This window comes from Callospermophilus lateralis, chromosome 3 (assembly GCF_048772815.1).
Source record: "Callospermophilus lateralis isolate mCalLat2 chromosome 3, mCalLat2.hap1, whole genome shotgun sequence".
In the NCBI taxonomy this organism is placed as follows: Eukaryota; Metazoa; Chordata; class Mammalia; order Rodentia; family Sciuridae; genus Callospermophilus; species Callospermophilus lateralis.
The window spans coordinates 62696735-62713713 of NC_135307.1; the positions used below are offsets into that span (position 1 = coordinate 62696735).

The 16979-nt window shown below is 50.4% G+C and overlaps 1 protein-coding gene across 3 annotated transcripts in view; it reads left to right on the forward strand.

Moving 5' to 3' along the window:
- Actn1 (actinin alpha 1) overlaps positions 1 to 16979 on the forward strand; it is a 93944-nt gene that overhangs the window by 44593 nt on the left and 32372 nt on the right. For all 3 annotated transcript variants that reach the window (XM_076850325.2, XM_076850323.2, XM_076850324.2), the window contains exons 2-3: positions 5369 to 5483; positions 10325 to 10444. In XM_076850325.2, the coding sequence (XP_076706440.1) occupies positions 5369 to 5483; positions 10325 to 10444 (235 nt within the window). The remainder of the gene's footprint in view (positions 1 to 5368; positions 5484 to 10324; positions 10445 to 16979) is intronic.

Consider the following 16979-nt stretch of genomic DNA (forward strand, 5'->3'; position numbering starts at 1 on the left):
TACCCACCCTAACAATGGGTATTAGCAGAAACTTAGCTTGCAAAAATAATAGATGACGTATACTCTTGTTTCAGTGCACGAGGCATGGTGGTATGGGTGTGACACATCCGATTGTGAAAGTGATTGGTTGTTGGTCAAGCCCAAGTGAAAGGAGTGCCCTCTGCTCCTCACAGGAAGTCCCCTCAGCTCTTGCTAGCATGTTCCCAGATGGCTAATGTTGCCAGTGGTCTTTTAGGAGAGTCATCTGTGTAGGCACAGAAGTGTCCCCTAGGTGCTTTGTTTGTTTTAGCACACCATGTGTTATTGTGTGTGTAATTTACTTGTTAGGAAACTAAGAAAGACTCCATGTTTTCCCACAGTGGAACCAGAGATCCAATCAGTCTTTTTGTTTTTGGTATCAGGGATTGAATCCAGAGGTGCTTAACCACTGAGCCACATCCCCAGCCCTTTTTATTTTTTATTTTGAGACAGGGTCTGGCTAAGTTGCTTGGGACCTGGGCTAAGTTGCTAAGGCTGGCTTTGAACTTGCTGTCCTCCTGCTTCAGCCTCCTGAGTCATGGGATTACAGGCATGCGCCTCCAAGCAGTCCAATGAGTCTTATGTCAGCAGGCTAATTCTGAATTATTTATTTTTATTTGGGGCGGTGGTCTATGGAATGTTTAATCTTTCAAATTGTAGCAGCAGGGAGAAATTTAAAAGTCTTGATACCTAGCTCCTCTTCCCTGGAGGTGTCCACATGTGGTGGCAAGGAGGGGCTGTTCCCGATCCCTAGCTACCTCCTGCCCTGGCACTGAGGCTTTGTCCCAGTTGCCATTTAGCAGCTCAGATATACTCTTGTACATTTTCAAGTACTCCTCTGCAGCCATGTTGTCCTGTGGGTAAAACAAAACAAACAACACCCTGAAGGTGAGCTGCAGAGCATCAGAGTTTTAACAAAATGCCTGAGAGTACATGGAGGCGAGGACTCACTCCTTCTGCTGTTCTTCCACGTGGCTTCTTTTGCTCATTTATGATATCCCTTTGTTCCTTATTTTCCTCATCTGTACAACGGGGAGAACAGGAATTATTGCCTCATTGTGTCTAAGTGAAGATTCAATGAGTTAAAGGGGGTAGAGTACAGAGGCCCTGGACCACAGAAAGTCCCCAGTCCCCACAGCTGCTGTTTTGATTACGATGATCCATGGCCCTAGACCAGGTAGTCAGTGGGTGGGTGTGTGATTTTTGGATATCATAGATTTGGATGGGGTGTTACTGGCGTCTATTACGTGGGGTGCAGGGGCGTTGCCATGATTCCTGTGATGCAGATGACAGCCCTTCTCCACAACAAGGAATTTTCTGACCCCAAATTCCAAAAGCACCGAGGTTCAGGTGCGGAAGTGTCTGAGTGAACTCTTCAGGTAAATCTCCAAATAACATTTTCAAGGGCTGCCTGGGCTCCTGTCAGATCACAATTATAAAGGACCTTCCTCAGCTCAGCCCCTGGGGCTGCTTGAACCCCTTCCCCAGCGCTGTCCCCAAGCCCTCTTTGTAGTGACAGGTAACACACTGCACACCTGTTCTTGGTTTCCCATTTTACAGATACGAGGACAGAGGCTCGTGGAGTGGGTGTGTTCTCAATATGTGGACATGGTAGTTGTAGAGATGTGGGGGTCTATAAAAGCAGGACTGAGGCCTGTGGAGAAGGTAGACGAAGTTGCTTCCCCTGCCCATGGCTGACCGGGGCCCGGGCTGGAGCCCTGAACTGCAGTGCTGGGCAAGTGTACTTGTCCCTTCCTCAGGCCACCTTTGGGTCATTCGGCACAGGTGGGTGCTTCCAGTCAGTGAGAGGTCGAGCGGGGCCTGGTTCTGCCCCCCCCAGCCCTCTGCTGGGGCCTCAGAGGCTGAGCAGAAATGGGGAGATGGGGGGCTGAGCGCAGAGGGGGGGCTGCCCAGAAGGGAGCTGGTCCTTGCTGTGGCTCTGTGAGCATGTCCCAGCCTGGTCCTGGGCTCCAAGCACTTTTCCTGGGATCTCAGGGCATCCGGGAACTCAGAGTACAGGGGCTCCACCAGGTAGCTCAGGGTGACAGAGTGCAGAGGCATGGTGTTAGTGTTTTGGGTGATCCTCCTTGAGTCTTGATCCAACTTGAGTCTCCCAAGTTGCTGGGATGACAGGCGTGGGCCACAGGCAAGCCACTATGCCCAGCAGGCAGTTTAGAGGGAGCGCTCCTCAGCCCAGCCACAGGCGTGTTTTGGGGGAGCTTGTCTTTCCTTTCTTACTGTTTATTGAGCACTTACTAAGTGGCAGGTACTTAGTAATTAGTTTTTAGTTAAACCTCTTGATTTTTATGAAGTGCTGAGACTCTCCCTATTATACTGCTGGGGGAACTGGTTTTTAGGGAGGTTAATCTGAAGGTCCCAACTAGTAAGTAGTGGACCTGACACTTGAATCTTTTGGTACTGCCCAAAGCGCATGCTCTTAACTTCAGAATTACTGTCCCCCCCCCCCCCCCCCCGTTTCCTTCCTGCTCCAGAACTTGGTGATGTGCTGCTTGTTGGGGGCACTTTAAAGTTTGGGAGGGGCCTGAGGAGGGTGTTTCCAGGCTTTGAGCTGTGGGGCCAGGGGCTTAGGGCACCGCCTGGGGGTTTTAATGAAGCTTAGTTCCTGAGTCTCAGCACCAGGACTTTCTCCAGAGACCAGAGCAAACACAGGTGTGTTTGGTCCCCTGCAGCTTCCGCCTCCCCAGGAAATGGAGCCCCAGCTTTCAACAGGACTTTTCCTCTTTCACCAGCTGTGACTTCTTACAAAAGACAGCAGAGCCTCCCCCTCCCTCCCCTCCCCCCCATCACCCTCCTCAAGACCTGTTAGAAAACACAGCCCCCAGCTGGGCGCACCCCGGCAGCTCTCACCAGGACCCCAGCCAGCTGCCCTGGACCTCAAACCAGCCCTTCCCTTCAACAAAGCTGCTGGGGCTGATAGTCTCCTTCAGGGTGGCAGCTGGCCTTTAGCTGAGGCTGATGAAAGCAAGGTGCTGGGAAATACAAGACCAGTGAAAAGACCCTCCCCCGCCCCCCAATAAGATCCCACCTAATGTGATCCTATAAGGTGACGACAGTTCTGTGAAACAGTGACATATGACAGATGATGGCAGGGAGAAGATTGGCAAAACCAAAATAAATCATTTATTCTAAAGATGTAAAAATCCTTTCCTGTTTTTTTTTTTTTTGAAATTTTTTCTTTTTTTAGCTGTAGTTGGATACAATATCTTTAATTAATTGATTAATTTTTATATGGTGCTGAGGATTGAACCCAGGGCCTCGCCTGCTAGGCAAGCACTTTACCACTAAGCCATAACCCCAGCCCCATCTTTCCCGTTTTATTTCATCAAAAAAGTTCTGCCAGGCTCGGTGGCTCACACCTGTAATCCTAGCAGCTCAGGAGGTGAGACAAAGCCAGCCTCAGCAACTCAGGGAGACCCTGTTTCTAAATAAAATACAAAAAGGGCTAGGGAGGTGGCTCAGTGATTGAGTGCCCCTGAGTTCAATTCCCAATACAAAAAAAAAAAAGGCTAAGGCCTTGCCAAACTAGAGAAGGGTACCCTGTCCTTGCTACCCCGAGGCAGCCCCTGTCCTCTAAGCTGCTCTCCATGTCCAGGCTAACCCACTGCACGAGAGCAGGGGCTTTTGCTGTGCCGTTCACTGCTCTAACCCTGACTCTGTGCCTGGGGACTCCCCGCTATGGAGGTGAACATTGAGTCCTGACTCGCAGGAGTTTCCAGTCTGGGGCATGGGGCTGACCCCATATGGCAGTGCTTGGTGCTGCCAGCTCTGCCCCCAATCCAGGTGGCCTCCTGGAGAAAGTGATGTCTTCACCCTGTTTTGGAAAGATGAATGTGAGTTAGCCAAGCAAGACACAGAGGACATTCCACACTGAGGAGTCACTCTGTGCCCTGCCTCCCTCCCCATCACTGCCAGTCTAACCAAAGTTTGCGGGTATATGCGCCCTGTTCTGTCATGGGAGTGCTGGGGTCTCTGAGTGCAGGTGTGTTTGTAGGGAGAGGAAGGTCATGAGACAGGATTTAAAAATGAGACCCAGAGCTGGGTGGCGTCATAATGTAGTCCCTCCCCACCTCTCCCGTCTCCGTCCCTCCTCTCCCTGCACAGAGGCCTTGCTGGTAAAGTTGGCAGCCGGCTCTTTCCCCTCTAAGTAATGGTGTGCTGCTGCGCCTGGTACTCCGCCTGCTGCCATTTCACTTTGTAGTTCCTCAAGGGCAGAAGGACGTGTATCTGATGACCTTCCCTAGAGCAGGGGTGGTTCTAGCATGGCTGATACTTTTACAATAAATAATATACTGCTCGCCCTTGGGACGCTGCAGGCCAGGTGGGCTGAGAGCTGCCAGGGGAGGAGCGGACATTGGCTCTTGAGACCTGATGTTGGGTGCAGGGGACATCTAGGGTTGAAAAAACAAAAATGAGCACGGTAGCTCTTCTCTGGTTTCCACAGACGGTGCCAGCTGCAGAGAGAGACTGGCCCAGGTTTTATATGGACGTGTGACATCAAGTGCACATATCCGTTGCTCCTTTTTGAGTCACCCTGCTCCTTGTGCGAGCCACCGAGGGGTGCTGTCAGCCCAGGACAGCTTGGTGGGCGTCCTCTCTGTGATCTGCTCAATAGAGAAGTAGCTACAGAGCGATGGGTTTTGTACTTGACCTCCTTAGTTTCCATTTCTGGAATCCTTTGCACTTTTGTAGCTCAAGGTAACTCCACCCAAACTCTGACACCATGCTGCTGAGCTCTGTTCCCAGCAAAATGTAGGAATCCTTGCCCTTCGCTCCCCAGTGGGAAAGGACTTAATAACCCGATTGATGGAAGGTGGCGGCAACGGGGTGTGGTCTGACCTCTGAGTTATTCTGCCTTCAAAATGAGAAGATTGAAACTAATTTACCCAAGAGGGAAATTGCAGATAATGGAACTGTGGTGCTTCTCAGTGTGGGTGGGGACAGTGGGTCTGGAAGAGAGGTGGGTGACCGAGCATTGTAGGAGGATGCCACTTTATCTGCCCCACGGGTACCCCACAGGGCGCTGGGCTCCAAGGAGGGCACCCCAGCTGCTGTCCTGGAGGAGCTCACTCCTTGGCTGATGGGAGACCCGTCTGAGACAACCGTGCGGAGAGGGTCTGTGGCCTCTATTGTCAGCCGTCCACCCTTCTGACCCTGTTAGGTGGCTTGTCCACTGAAGGAGGCCACACCAGACTCCCCTTATGCAGAACAGCTGGAGGGAGAGCCCAAGGCAGCCGGTCCTGGGGAGTCGTCAGAGCCCTGCCCAGAGGCACCTCAGGGTCCATGCGGCTTGTGGAGGAGGCTGACCACTTGCTCTTTCTCTCTTGCCCAGACATTCACAGCATGGTGCAACTCCCACCTGCGGAAGGCGGGCACGCAGATCGAGAACATCGAGGAGGACTTCCGAGACGGCCTGAAGCTCATGCTGCTGCTAGAGGTTATCTCAGGTGAGGTGGCCCCAGCCCGGGATGAGGGGCGTCACCTGGGTTCTGTCCTGCCCCCTGCTTCTGCTCTGTCCATGGCCGTAGCAGGCTTCAGGTCTCTTGAACCACCATGGGGATGAGGTGTATGAAATCCGATGAGGAAACTAGGTCTTGTTTGGGTTTTGCTGCGGACCATCTGGGTGTCTTGAACACCCTTCTGTTTTAGTATCCTCAGTTACAAAAGTAGGTTTTGGCTTGTTTTTGAGGCAGGGCTCTGAACCTGGGCGTGCTTTAGAAGTAAGGGTTTTGAAGGCTGGTCTCCGAGATTCCTTCCCCAAATTGCCAGAATTCAGTGGCCAAGAATATAACCATCAGAGATTATCCCCAAACCTTGGCTCCTGTACTACCTAACTACCCCAGATAACACAGGCGATTATGCAATTCCCACGTTGTCCAGATGTCTGAAAGCACGGCTCCACTTGAGGGTACATCTGAGCTTTTCTGTAAAAGCTTATCCTTCACCATCTTTGAAGTCAGTGGTCCCTGAGCATCTGGCCTTGGTTTATACACTGAGCAATCTTAACTGCTTTCTTCAGCCATCCCATCCTTCATGCTAATGAGTCCTAGATCTAGTCTTACCCATGAATTCTCCTTTCTCTTTGAGCCCTGTCTTAAATATTCAACCTATTTGAGTATATTGGTTCATTTTCCATTGCTATTACAAAATGCCTGAGCCTGGGTACTTTATAAAGAAAAGATATTTGTTTAGCCCATAGTTTTGAAGGCTGAAAATCCAAGGTCAGGTGACCTCATCACTTCAGCCTCTGGTGAGGGCTACATCCCATCATGGAGACAGCATCATGGAGGGAGAAATCACTTGGCAAGACAGGATACCAGAAAGTGTGGTGGGACTAAGCTTCTATTTTCTAACCACTTTCTTGTGAAAACTAATCAGAGCCCCACAAGAACTACCCTAATTCCTCCAGAAGGCACAACCCCAGTGATCTCCCACTAGAACCCACCTCTGAAAGTTCTTTTTGTGTGTGTGTGTGTGGTGGGGTACTGGGGATTGAACTTGGGCACTCAACCACTGAGCCACCTCCCCAGCCCTATCTTGAATTTTATTTGGAGACAGGTCTCACTGAGTTTCTTAGTGCCTTTATGTTGCTGAGGCTGTCTTTGAACTCATGATCCTCCTGCCTCAGCCTCCTGACCTGCTGGGATTACAGGCGGATACCACTGCACCCGGCTGGTCTCACCACTTCTTAATGTGACCACACTGGGGATCAAGCACCCAATACTTGAGCCCTTGGGGGACAAAACGTATCCAATTATAGTGTCCTTGGCATGCCCAAACTGTCCTGAACACTCTTGGTGCTAGCAAACCTCCTTCCCTCCTGTGGTCTCCATCTTGTTCTCCTTAGCCTGATCTGGGAATCATAGACAGCTCTGTTTCTGCTTTTCCTTCCAACTTACATTCACGTTCTGGTCATCTGTTTCCTTCTTCAGAATTCTACTTTTAACCTGACTCTGGTGTCCGTGGGGCCCGCCTCCGCTCCCACCCAGATGGCAACTGACGGGCTCAGGCCCTGCCCACCTCCCCACTCTCCATCCCTTAAGCCGCAGCCGCAGCTCAGGGATCTCTGACAGGCCAAATACGGTCATGCTGTTCCCTGTTCAAAGCCCTGGTGCCTCCCCAGAGCTTTGAGCCCAAGTCCACATTCCTTGGGGCAGATCGCAGGGCTCCTGGTGAGCTGGCACCTATTTTCTTTTCAACCAACCATTCCCAAAAAGGTAGCAGGCCTCAGGCCGCTGCTGCAATGGGAGACAACTGTCTCCCAGAAGACGTGCACCCCCTGCTGCTGAGCCTTTGCACAGGCTCTGATGACCCTTTGTTTCTTTCTTCCTTTATTTTAAGTTCTTTTGTATACTTTCTTTTCAGGTAAAAACCTTTATGTAGTGCTTTTGGTTTTGCGTGTATGAGTTAAATTATACATAAGATTGGCCACTTAGCTGATTTGTTTTTTGGGGTACCCAGGATTCAACTCAGGGGCACTTGGCCACTGAGCCACATCCCCAGCCTTATTTTGTACTTTAGAGACAGGGCCTCACAGAGTTGCTTAGTGTCTCGCTGTTGCTAAGGCTGGCTGGCTTTGATCTCACGATCCTCCTGTCTCAGCCTCCCGAGCCCCTGGGATTACAGGGGTGCACCACTGAGCCCGGCATCCACTCCGCTATTTTTAAGTGTACTGTTTGGTGACCTGATGTGTACTCACACTGCCCGGCATGGCACCACTGTCCATCGCCAGCCTTTTCATTACCTGAACTGAACTCTGTCCCCAAGCTCCCCAAGCTCCCCTCCCCCTAGCCTGTGACAATGCCTTTCTACTTTCTGTCCCTGTGAACTTCACTACTCTAGGTGTCTTGTACAAGTGGAATCACACAGTATTTGTCCTTTTGTGACTGGCTTGTTTCACTGAGCATAATATCTTTAAGGTTTATTCATGTAGGACGAGTCAGAATTTCTGTCCTGTTGACGTCTGAATAATATTCCATTGGGTATATTAGTGCATTTTGCTTATCCAGCCATCTGCCCATAGATCCCTGGGTCGTTTCCACCTTCTGGCTATTGTGAACATGAGTACGTAAATACATTTTTTTTTTCGAGCCCCTACATTTAACTCTTGGTTGTACACCGAGAAGTTGAATTGCTGGCTCATGTGGTGATTCTGTTTAATTTTTAAGGAAACACTATACCATTTTTGTTCTGCTTTTTAGAATGTCCTTTCCCATCTCTCCAACATTCCCCAGCTGAAAACCAACTAATCAACCAGCCATTACTCATCTTCATCCTCACCGCTTGGCTTGCTTGGGGATGTCCACCAGGGGGGATTCCCAGACATGCTACCTGCAGAGGCAGACTCCCCCACCCCTGTCCAGTGCCAGTAACATCCCACCATTTCCTCTGTTGGGGCTCACTTGTTTTCTTTCCCACTCCATGCAGTCTCTTTGGGGGTAAGCACTATTTCATTTCTGTGTCCCAGGTGCTTAGAACTGTGGCAGGCAGGTGACATCTGGAAATATTAGGATGACTGGATGGATGCCCAGAGACGGGCTTGTGTGCGTGACCTCGATTGTCCTACCAAACAGGTCAGGCTGTGCCCACAGGGAGCCAGGCCCTTCTGCAAAGCTTAAGAACCTATCTCTTAGGGCTGGGGGAGGCCTGACCAGCAACATGGTGCTCTCCTCCTGTGTCTTTGGAGGTGGGCTGACTGCCGGGATGAGGAGAAGGCCGGGGGATGTAACCTACAGAGCCTCTCAAAGTGTGGTCCCTGGACTGTGCACACCAGAGTCATCAGGGCTGCTGGTTAAAATCCACATGCCCAGACAGATCCCAACCCAGGCCTCCTAAACCAGCCACTTGGAGGTGGTGGGGTTGGGGGGACTGGAGATCTACATAGCAAATTCTCTGGGGGTTTTGTGCTGACTGAAGTTTGAGAACTGCTGATGTGAGCCTAGGAAGCTCTTTCCACCCTCCAGTGTTTAACCCTGGCCTCGTCCTCTGTCCTCATGGAGGGCTGGGTGCAGCGAGTGTGCACAGATGGGGAGTGGCTGGGAGCTCAGGCATGGCAGGACCCAGGGCTGGGCATTAGCAGGAGCAGCTGTTCAGGGAGGGAGCCTCCCGAGGGTAGGCAGTGGCCAGGGCCTAAGGAGGTTCCCAGGTGAGAGGTCTTGATTTAATAAGACCACAGCTGTGCTTTCCTAGGAGCGGACAGCCCAGTCACATCTCAGCAGGAAGTCTGTCTCTTCTAGAAGCTGGCAGGTGGCCACTGACAGGGTGGGCCTGGCCCAGTGTCCCAGCTGTAGTCCCTGTGCCCTCAGCCAGGGCTGCCATGCTGCACTGGGGGCCAGGCTCTAGGATAGTGATCTAAGCCCCTTGGGGTCTTTGGCCCCTCAGGGATTCTGAAAGCCGCGTCCCCTTTCCCTAGGTATGGCCATGTGCTTACACATTTTCCAGATCCTTTCGGGAGGCTCCTGGTTGCTCTCTGTCCTGGGATTGAAGTGTTCTTAACGGGATATCTGCAGAATGGGTTTTCTGCTCACTCTGCTGCACCCTCTGACCTGGAAGCCTGAGTGGAAGAAACTCCTCTGAGTGGAGGCTGGAGGAGGCTGGGGCAGAGGAGGGGAAGTAGGGTGGAGGTTTGATTGGCAGCTGAGCCCTGGGTGCTCACAGGGAAGCAGTGTTCTCCAATGGGGAGGGGGGTGCTATGCTGTAGAGAGCTCCATTTCACCACCAGGGACTTCTTCTAAATGCTCTAGAGTGACCTAGCCATAGCCTCAGAGTTCAGGGCCTCTGTTCCTGCTGTTCCTTCTCCCTTTATCACCATTCCCTGCAGCGTTGGCCTGGCCACAGAGACTCAGGCCTCCCCTGACCATTCCTCAGTTCCTCCTCTTGGGAAGAGCACCGACCCTTCTTGGTATTTGTCCATAGTGTGTCTCTCTCTGTGTGTCTCTTTCTTGGGAGTCCTTCTGGACTATAATTTTATAAAGGCCAGAAACTATTTGGCTTGCCCCCTCCCCCATATCCCCAGCACTGCATCCAGCCGCTTGATTATATTGGAGGCTTAATAAATAGATGTTGAGTGAATGCATGTGGTTTCCATCTGAGTAGCGGAGGAGAGCAGAGGCAGGTGGCCTCTCCCTCTCCCTGCCTGCCAGGTGGCATTCCCCAGCTGCTCAGAGGCATGCCTGCACAGGGACACCACCTCAAACACACGCACCTCAGGTGAGGGGGTTATGAGGGTAGCCCCGGGTCCTGGATAATTTCATCTCACCTCCCTTTTCTTTCCCCTTGATTCAATCAGGCGAACGCTTGGCCAAGCCGGAGAGAGGCAAGATGCGGGTCCACAAGATCTCCAATGTCAACAAGGCCCTCGATTTCATAGCAAGCAAAGGGGTCAAACTGGTGTCCATTGGTGCCGAGGGTGAGTAAGGCCTGCCGTCAGCTCTTCGGGGGAGCCTGATGTCCTGTGCACCCCAGTTTCATTGGTCTTTTCCGCCCTGACTCCCAAGTATCACTTGGCGTTTGGAAGCAGGTCCTCTAGCACCTCCATCTGGCCAGCCTGGAATTCTTCATGTAAGGGCAGCACTTTTCTTTCAGGCTCAGCCCTGCCCCACACCAAGGATTCACACACCCTTTTCTTTGCAACTGTTCCTGCAGCCCCTCTGCCAAGTCTTTGCACTGTGGAGTCTGGCAAGGTGGAAAGCTGCCTCCCTATACTTTGGCCTCACCACACTTTGCTGCCTGCTGTATGTGGCTAGGGGAGGCTGGTGGAAGCCACGAGGCTCCATTGCCCTTGGGGAGACGGCCTGATCCCCCAAAACACATTTTTTAAAAATGTTTATTTAGTTGTAGATGAACACACAGTATCTTCATTTATTTTTATGTGGTGCTGAGATTGAACCTAGTGCCTCACACATATGAGGCAAGCACTTTAACTACTGAGCTACAGCCTCAGCCCCCCGAAAACACATTTTTAATAGCATTTTCTTGCAATGTAGCTTCTTGGCTCTTTTGCCATCACTTTAAAAAATCTGAATCCCCCCAAGCTTTTTAAACAACTCTGAGCATGTTATTAACAATTAAAAGGAGGTAGCATGTGTCCTGGGGTGCCTTGCAGTGGCTCTGCAGGATTGGGGTAGGTTGAGGCAGTTAGAATATGCTAACCAGGGCCCTTCATTAATGTGCCCCTTGGACTCAGCAAGTATTTATGGGATGCCTGCTGTGTGATGCAGAGATCTAAAGATGGATACACCACCGCATTATTCATTCATCCATTCATGATACAGCTGTAGCTGAGAATCAAGCACTCATGGGGTGGAAAGTGCTGGGCTGAGGTCTTTAACCATCGATCCCACTTAGTCCTCACGGTGACCCTCTGAGGTAGCTCTAGTTATTATTATCTTTTTACAGTGAGAAGGTGTGCACACAGAGGTTACATTGCATTATGTAAGTTGCCAAGCCAGAGTGCAAATCCAGGTCTGCCTGACACCAGAGAAAGGCCCCAGAGAGACCAGTCCTTGGACAGAGTGGGGGTCTTGCTCCTGGTAAGCCCACAGGAGCAGATCTCTTCTGGATGATGCTCAGAGTCCCCTTTCTTCTGGAATGGAGGGCTTTTATGCTGAAATCCCAAATTGAGAAACTTAAGATGGATCAGCAAACTCTAGTGCATGGGGCTGAGTCTGGCTGACACGGGTTTTTGTAAATATTGGAACAGAGCCACACCCACTGTATGCGTGTCATCTGTGGCTGCTCTCGGGCCACAATGGGTAGTTTGCTACTAAGACCATATGGCCAGCAAAGCAAAACTATTTCCTATCAAGCTCTTTGCAGAAAATGTTTGCCAACCTCTGCCCTAGTCAGAACTCGGCTAGGGACCCTGAGCATCCCTGCAGATGGTGGTGGAGGGCTCGGGAAATATTCAAAGCACCTGCACATAGCCGAGTGCTCTCTTTTGTGATCGGGAAAATATTCTTGGCCATCTAATAAGAACAAAAGAATTTGTTGGAGGAATAAAAAACTTGGCAGAAACTAGTTTAGCTAACTGCACGGAAAGCCACACAGCCGCACTCGGTGGCCTGGTGCCAGTGCTGCCCCCCAAAGAAGGGAGGCAGGGGACTGTGAGGTGAGCTGGGGCGAGTAGAAGGGGGGGTAGATGGGGACTGTGGTGAACTTGAGAGAGCAGGGCAGACGCCACTTAGATCTAACCAGTCATCGCGGTGTTGGGAATCCAGGTCTAGCACAGCAGGCTCCTCTAGCTTTTCAAAAGAAGCCAGAAATACTGATTTTTAGAGAGGAAAAATTGGCAATTCACTACAATAAGAAAAAATATTTTTTCTTCTTTTTTTTAAAATAAAAGACTCCGAGAGGAGAGGATGGAAAGGGGCAGTGGAAGAGATGAGTACTTTCTAATACCCCTGGCTGGGCAGACACCTTCCATGGGCCATCTCCTTCTCCCATCATGCCAGTTTGTAGGATGGGAAGGACCAGCCACATTTTATAGTTGAGGAAACTGAGGCTCAGAAAAATTGCCAGAGAGGAAGAGTATAGTCAAGGGGGCCCAGGCTCAGACCCAAAGTGCTCAACCAGGTGGGTGGGCTCCAGGACCCAACCTGAACTTCTGGTCTACCTCAGTAATGAAGGGGCAGGTCAGGTCCCAGCAGAGTGACCAGGAGCTGAGATGTACCCTGGTGTGGACTCTGATCTTGCCACCTGTCCTGTAAAGTCCCTCCCCGGGCCGGCCCTGGTGTTCCAATTCCCTTGACACAGGCCTCATGTGAGATGCTCTTTATCTCCTCCCTGCTCTTGGGAGCCAGTGTGTCCAGCTGAGGCTTCCTGGTTTGAATCATCTACTCGTTTCAAGCTGAGCCCGAGGACCCTGTGGGAAGGGCTGCTCTGCCAAGGCAGGAAGCTAGCTTAGCCGCCCAGTGGGTTTGTTTTTTAATGAAATGAGGTTTGCTGCTGTAAAGTATGAAGTGAAAGGCAGTGGATGGGGTGGCCGGGAATGAGCTCTCCTGGGGCTGGCGCGGGGGACGCTGTCACTCCTCCTAATGGAGGAGCATCGGAGCTAGGAGCAGGCCCAGTCATTTGGTGCAAGAGCTAGACTCTCTGGTCCACTCTACAGGGCAGAACCAGGCAACGAAGGGAGACCCTATGGATAGGTAGACTCTGGACAGTGTGCTTAGCCTTGGGGAATGGAATGAGTGCTCCTCATTTGGTCCCTGTCCCTGAACGTGTCCAAATGGAGGCCAGAGGCAGAACACTTCCATATGTCAGACAGAAGTTAGAATAGATGCCTAAGAATTCTTCTACCATTCTTTTTATTTATTTATTTTTTTATTTTTTATTTTTTTGAGGAGAGTACCAGTGATTGAATTCAGGGGCATTCAACCACAGAGTCACATCCCCAGCCCTAGTTTGTATTTTATTTAGAGACAGGCTCTCACTGAGTTGCTTAGTGCTTGGCTTTTGCTGAAGCTGGCTTTGAACTTTCAATTCTCCTGCCTCAGCCTCCTGAGCCGCTGGGATTACGGGCATGTGCCCCACCACGCCTGGCTCTTCCACCATTCTTGATTCTAGAATGTTTGGACATCATGAGTTTGAGTCGTGGCCTGGGCGAATGGTTGGAATTTAACCAGGTAAAGGAACCAGAGAAGGATATTTTAAGATCTTTGGGCAGAGAAAACTTGATGGTTTGGTGCTGAAGAGTCTGGGGATAGTCTTGATGATTTAGCATCTGTCAGAATGGAGGGGGCTGTGGGTGCAAATAACAAAAGTCTTGGTCTGAAAGGTGGTGGCCCTGGGGTTCTAGTCTCTGTAACATGGGATTTCTGCAGCATAATTCACTCTGCTTTCTGAAAGTGGATAGGCGATTGCCTCCCTTTTGTGGGGAAACAGAGAAATGGAGCCTATGAGCAGCTTGGGAACGCACCCTAGACCAGGAGCCACACTCACGGGGCTGGCCACTGCTTCTCCCACAGGGCTCGGAGAATCTCACATGGTTTTCCTACAGTGCCCAGGTGTGGCTTCGGAACTCTCTGGGTGTAGCCTTCCAAGCAGCCTCCTGACATAAAGTGTCTGTGAGATGGGTCACCTCTGCTTCCCATTCACAGAGGCCTGGGAAAAGGATCTCCCTTGCTGAGGGTTGGGAAGGGGCGCCTTCCGGGAGAGTTCTGCTCTGCTGGGACATGGGACAGGAGCCAGGTGGGACTGGGCTGGAGTGGGCTCTTTAATTGAACTTACCTCACTCTGTTTATCCCTTGAACCTCTGTTTTCTGGTGAAACAACTTCTTTGGTATGAATGAGAATTCAGTAAACCAAGATCCGTCGGGGGGCTCTGAAGAAGGAGGAGAGGAGTAATTAGGACCCCAAAAGAAGCCACTGGCCCCCTGGGTGCTGGGAGTGCTGTGGGGAAGACAAAGCTGCAGGCCCTGAGCTCAAGGCCAGTGGGAGGCCAAGGTATTTGGCCTTCTAGCAGGGGGACAAAGGGGCAGGGGGACAAAGGGGCAGGGGGACAAAGGGGCAGGGGGACAAAGGGGTGGAGAGTAGGAGCAGGGGAACCAGCACTGCAGCTCCTACCCCTGGAAAGGCCCAGCTGCAGGGTTACCACTTTTTCTAAGCTTAACAAACAAATAAAAGCCCCTCATATTTGATGAAATGGTGTCTGTAAAGTTTTATTATAAAGATTTTTTCCAAGTCATTAAAAACTCATGAATGTGATGTTTAAATGGCTGCTTTAATCATCTGTTTGAGCACATCTGTGCTCCTTCTCACACCTGGGCCCTGCCCTGGAAGAGACTAAGTGTTTTGTTCTCAGGGGGCCGATAACAAGAATGTATCACCTTGGCCCACTCACCCACTGTGGTTAGTGCCCGCTTGATGTCCATCCAGCCACCCAATCATCAACAGATGGAGGGCTTTCTCAGTGCCTGGCACTGTACTGGGCTCCAGGTAGTGATGGATACAAAACCAGGAAAGAATCTTGACCCTGTGGAACTCGCTTTCTAGAAGGGGAGAGAACATCCATACATGTGACTGTCAGGTGGAGAAAAATGAAGCAGGGAGTAAAGTGGGTGGTCCAGGAAGGTGTCAGAGAGCTGACCTGAGGACAAACCACTGGACATCCAGGGAGCGGGAGGGGAGGGTAAGAGGCCCAGCCACCAGACCCGAAGGGAGGGGCGCCTCTGCTCAGTGAGGGGCACCTTGGAGCAGAGCGCTGGGCTCTGGGGATTTACTATTGTACTCTGCGCATTCACACGGTTTCCCCTTTGGGGCTGTGATAAGTAACCAAACAACAAGCTATTTAGACAGAAGCTCACTCTGCCTTTCAGGTCATGGGCCAGGGATAGATTCCTGGAGATAGAATTTCACTGCCCAAAAGCTGAGCAATTTTTTTTTTTTTTAAGTCAATTTACCCATGTAGCTGTAATGTGATAACCTTGTTTGTACCAAGGCCTGTGCCTGTTTTTGAAATTTTGTTTTTTAACTTTGTTAATTTAATAGCCGGGAATATGGTGTTTTATTTGTTTGAGTCCAAGTGAGATTCGAAAGATCTTATGAATTGGTTATTTGTAGTTTATGTTTTGTGATGTGTCTGTTTAATATCTTTTACCTGTTTTATCTATTGAGAGTTGAGGCTTTTTTTTTTTTTTTTAATCAGTTTAAACTCTTTAAATGTTAGAGATGTTAAACCATTGGGAAGTGTGATTTTTTTTCTCCAGGACTGGGAATTGAACCCAGGGGTGCTCTACCACTGAACTGCCCAGTCCTTTTTATTTCTAAATTTGAGACAGGACCTTGCTAAATTGACCGGCTGGGGTCTAGCTTGCAATCCTCCTGCCTCAGCCTCCTAAGTAATTGGAATTACAGGCGTGCACACCATGCCCAGCAGAAAGTCCATGTTTTAAAACATCAAAGCTGGGTGACTTGGGCTACCCTTAGTGTGTCCTGTCAAACACTCACTGTCTGTGCTACTTGTTCATGAACGGTGGCATATTTTTGCTGCTCTGTCTCTAACCCAAGGCTTTGAACCTGGCATCTGGGACTCTAATAGCAGGAAGAGTCACATCCCATCCCATGTCTCAGGTGGGCCCAGCACCCTGAGGCAGACCCTCAAGGGTTGCCCACCCCTTGGAATTCACTGTGGCCAGCCACTGCTCCGAGCTCTGTGTCTTTGGTGGTCATGGAGCAGTGTGTGGCGTTGACCTTGCCTTTGAGGAAGGGCTGAGTTCTTAGTGGAGCTTTCTTGGTGGGAATCCATACTGTAAGTAAGGAGTTTATGGAATACGAACCCTAGTGGACATGGGCAGAGGGAATCTGGACTCCCTGAAAATGGCCCCTTTGTGGGTCTGTTGTCTTTCCTAAAATTTAACCAAGTGTACCTCAACATGGGCCAGGTTATTGCACCTGTTCAGCTACCAAGACCATAATGAGCTCCACGTTTAGGCTCCTGAAGATGGGCTTCTTTATGCTTGAATGCCCTGCCTTTGGGCATGATAAGGGGGAGAAAGAGAGAAAGAAAGAACATTAATAGAATTGATGGCATTTAAGAATCTAAAAAATGTTACTTAGAGTAAATACAGCGGCTTATCTCTCTGAGTTGAGATCTTAAAGCTGTTGCGTGATTTATAAACAAAAATTTAATAACCTAACTAATGGCATTATAAATTTGATTTTTGAGTCATTAGATCATTCAAATGGTGGTTGGCAAAACCATGTCAAATCTGTGACTTTCTGTTGCTCTTAGTGGCTTTCCATGTGCGGATGGTATTTTAAGAGCTGTGATTGCCCAGAGACCCCCAACTCACAGGGCTGCTGGGACATCTGTGACAGCATAGAAACCCAAACCCTCTTTATCAGGCCAGAGGCACAGTGCAAGGGCTAAGGGCACCCCCACTTCCCTGTGGCCTTTTCTGATGCCGCATCCACTGTCTCCAAGTAGAATCACCTCCACCTTCCTT